This window comes from Rhinichthys klamathensis, unplaced genomic scaffold (genome assembly GCF_029890125.1).
Source record: "Rhinichthys klamathensis goyatoka isolate OS25496 unplaced genomic scaffold, OSU_Roscu_1.1 h1tg000303l_1, whole genome shotgun sequence".
NCBI classification, from domain to species: Eukaryota; Metazoa; Chordata; class Actinopteri; order Cypriniformes; family Leuciscidae; genus Rhinichthys; species Rhinichthys klamathensis.
In genome coordinates, this window is record NW_026606822.1 from 2,028,246 (window position 1) to 2,031,892 (window position 3,647).

Sequence of the window (3,647 nt, forward strand, 5' to 3'; positions counted from 1 at the left end):
CGCAATTGCAAACCAGACCGGCATTTGTGAACTCGCACACGTGTGTGAGCTACAAATGCCCCCCCCCCCCCCCCTCCCTTCTTTTTCTTGGAATTGCATGGTTCATTGAGTGCACGAGCACTCCGCCAGAGCACTAGGTCGGACGTATATTCCCTTCATTACACCACGGCCATTCAACCGTTTTTGCGTGCAGGATTTTATTAAACATCAAGCTACAGACTTTAATTAGGCATCATCACAATAAGAGTTTTCATTCAACACTAGCTGGATGAGTTTTGGCGCGAGTTTTCTAACGCGGAGGAATTGCGGGAGTGCATCGCCCTTTAAAATTCAATGGTCTCCATTCGTCGCCACACCCACTGCCAGCTTCTGTCCGCGTGGGCTCTGAAATGCCGCAAGGAGGCTCTGCGGTTTTTCCAACTATTTTTAAAATAATTTTACAAACATTTTTTTTAGACTGACCGTCTTTGTCAATCTCCTTTTTTCGCCATAGTGTTTGGGAAAAAAAAGGTAAGACGTGGCTTTTTGTTCTTTTCCTGCATGTCTACCGGCTTCCTCCATATGATATTACAACGACCATCTCTCTCGTACTTTCGCAGGAAGTGCTTTACTCGTTAAGAAATCAGTAAAAGTGTGTTGGAAAGTACTGCTTTTATGCTTTTTTCGCAGATGCTTTACTTCTATGATCCGTTGTTTACTTTAATACGCGATTACACATGGCATAATTGCATGTCTTTTCATTCATTGTCTATTCATTCACTTACTCACACGTCAATTTTCCTGCATTTTACAGTATATAGGCTATATTAACTATATAGTATAAGTATCTGCTTTGTTATATTTAAATAATACTATTAAGAGTTTAAATATTAGTTACGTTCAGATCTGCAGGGATATTTTTGTTGAACTTTTCTACATGGCAACTTTTTTTCAGTTAAAACACTTTATTCAATGCCACAGGAATATAGAATAGAGGTTTTTGTCACATAGTATTATCAACAATATTGCCAGAGAAAATCGTTTTACTTGAATTACAAATAATTTACGACATAAACATGTTTTTTTTTGTTAGCTTTCTAAAAGTCAAACCGAATGATTTAACTTTTTAAATGTGAAAAAGTTTAGTTTGGAACAAAACTCGTGCGGGACCTTTCCAGCTGTTCAGTGACATCACGCACGGTCGACGGCAACTCCGCCCACTTGGGCGGGGCCACCATTGTAAACACGAATAAAATGGACGCGCGAGCCGGGAAACTTTTCAATCGGCAGTGCATGAGAACAACACTTCGCAGGCCGTTTAGAAACAAGCCGCTGTTTGTCGGTAGCAGAAAGCCGGGTGGACTTTTGAATGCAAACTTTTTCTCTTTCTAAAGGATTCTTTTCTCGTGCGCTTTGCGACAGGTTCGGTCAAGATGTTGCAAGCTTGTTCTCCATCGCACGAGTGGCTCTGCGACTCCGAGCCGCTGCTGTTTGACGACGAGTTTTGCTCGAGTCTCATGAAGGACTTGCAGTCCATCCCCACGCCGCCCCAGTCCCCTCCGATGAAACCCGGGCTCGCGAAGAATTTGTCCACGGTGGACCAGTTGGAGTTGGTATCTGAACTTTTAATGGAGGATAGCGACTTTCTCCAACTGGACTGGAACTTTACCGGCACCGCGGACGACCCTCTCTCGGAGGACTTACTGTGGCGCATCGACGGAGGCAAACACATCGAGGATAAACTCTCAGCGGTGCTCTCCACGAGTCCCTTGCTCTCCGATATTGACACTGAGATTTTTGCCGAAATCGCCGGCTCTACGCTGGATTGCCACAATGTGGCGCTCGCTTGTCAGGCTCTGGAGATCGAGGACTTACCGCTGGATAGCCAGGAGCTGATCGAGTCCACGTCTGATTACGGTTCACTGTCCACCGGAGGAGAATCGTCTACAAGCGATTCTGGTGAGTCTTTTGATTCATTTAGACTGTTTATTTTCTGATGCATTGCATGCACATGTGTTCTAAAGTTAAAAGAGAGTGGCTAGTAAGTTTGTTGCCATTTTGAAACCCCATGGATCAAACTTGACCTAATGTGATTTGAACTGTTTGTGCTCCACAGAGGAGGAGATTGACGTTGTGACCGTCCGGAGGTCGAGCACACTGACACGTTCTCAACACCAGCAGCAGTTGGAGGACAGTCGGCGTGAGCAGCAGCTTGCTATCAAACGCTGTCACTTTGAAATTCAGCAACAGCACAACTACGCCGCCCCACGGCCCGCCTCTCCTCCTCCTCCGCCCTCCCCCCCTCCGAAACGCTCCCGAGGGTCCGGAGACTCCCACCGAAGCACGCAGAGTTCGGGACGCTCTCGCAGTCTGGCCTCCCGACAGGCGGTGGACACGGAGGACGAAGAAGAGAGGCGGAGGACACACAACGTGATGGAGAGGCAAAGGCGCAACGAGTTAAAGAACTGCTTTCTTAAGCTACGGGACAACGTCCCCGAACTGTCCAGTAACGACAAGGCTTCCAAGGTGGTGATTTTAAAGCGGGCGAAAGAAAGCATAAGAAATCTGGAAACGGAGAACCAGAGACTTGCACAGAAGAGAGATAAACTTAGACAACGACAAGAACAGCTGAAAGCCAGACTGGAAAAGCTCAAGAGACTCTGAGCGTCTGGGACTGAACGTTGCCGGTTCGGCCACTAGATAGTCGTCTAAGACCCCGCTGGTTTGAGGACCGTATAACTTTTGACTGACTGCGGAGACCTCTATCTCTTAGGAGATTTGGGATTTTATGTCACCGTTAAGTGCTGTTTGGAAACATGCATGGTCAATGCAAGAAATGTTCTCAGTGTTGTGACTTTGCATTGTGTTTAAGTCATTTTGTTCTTGAGTCTTAATATGAAACTGTTTCATAGACTGTATGTTGGATGCATAATCAGTTAAAAGCATAGTTAGCCTTAAAATAAACGAGCCCTAGATGATCCTCACACATTCTACCTGTTTGTTCTTGGCATACACCATTTCTTCTAATGTTTTGGGCTGGATCCAAAGGATGTTAAAATAAGGGGTTGAATGTAATTTGCATATGATTACATTTTTCTAGACTTAAAGTTTGCATTTAATGTGATGTTCAAACTGGAAAGATAAACTATATTGGATTTTGTGTTCATGCATAGCTTGTATTGTTGAGGTCTGGAGTTATGGAGGGTGTTCACACACTCTGTTTTTGACTCCATGTGTCTACTTTGTTGGTTATTGTATGTTCCCTTCTGTTTCTTTGTTTATCTACCTCTACCAGGAAGAAACCTGGCTATTTTATTGCCTTCATAATGGCAACTTTTTTTTTTTATGTAAATACCTCTTGTTAATTATGTATCATAAATTATTTAGGCTTTTTCCCCTTGGTTCATTTCCAGGTTTTTTTGAAAAAAAAAGAAAAAAAAGTTCTGTTCATCCTCAAGTGCACTTTGTTTTATAAAGTAATAAAGAATGAGCAAGATGACTCTTGTGTTGGGATCTTTTTATTGGCACCATTCAGAAAATCACATCAGAACATAATTTAATGATTTGAAGGTGTGTTTCTTCACAGCCACACACACAGTTGCACAAGACTAAACCCTTTAAAGAAAAGGAATGTTTGAGTGGTGGAATTCGGGTCAAGGTGAGGGGGT

The 3,647-nt window shown here is 43.8% G+C and overlaps 1 protein-coding gene across 1 annotated transcript; it reads left to right on the forward strand.

Moving 5' to 3' along the window:
- Window positions 1–313: 313 nt before the first annotated feature.
- Window positions 314–2,687, forward strand: mych (myelocytomatosis oncogene homolog). Its single transcript, XM_056270475.1, has 3 exons — window positions 314–510; window positions 1,402–1,938; window positions 2,096–2,687. The coding sequence occupies exons 2-3, from the start codon at window positions 1,413–1,415 to the stop codon at window positions 2,641–2,643; spliced, it is 1,074 nt and encodes a 357-aa protein (XP_056126450.1). The 5' UTR covers window positions 314–510; window positions 1,402–1,412; the 3' UTR covers window positions 2,644–2,687.
- Window positions 2,688–3,647: the final 960 nt, after the last annotated feature.

Coding starts and splice junctions, on each gene's coding strand:
- mych (XM_056270475.1), top strand. CDS start 1,413: ATGTTGCAAGCTTGTTCTCCATCGCACGAGTGGCTCTGCGACTCCGAG. Junction 1,939..2,095: donor ATCGTCTACAAGCGATTCTG/GTGAGTCTTTTG, acceptor TGTGCTCCACAG/AGGAGGAGATTGACGTTGTG.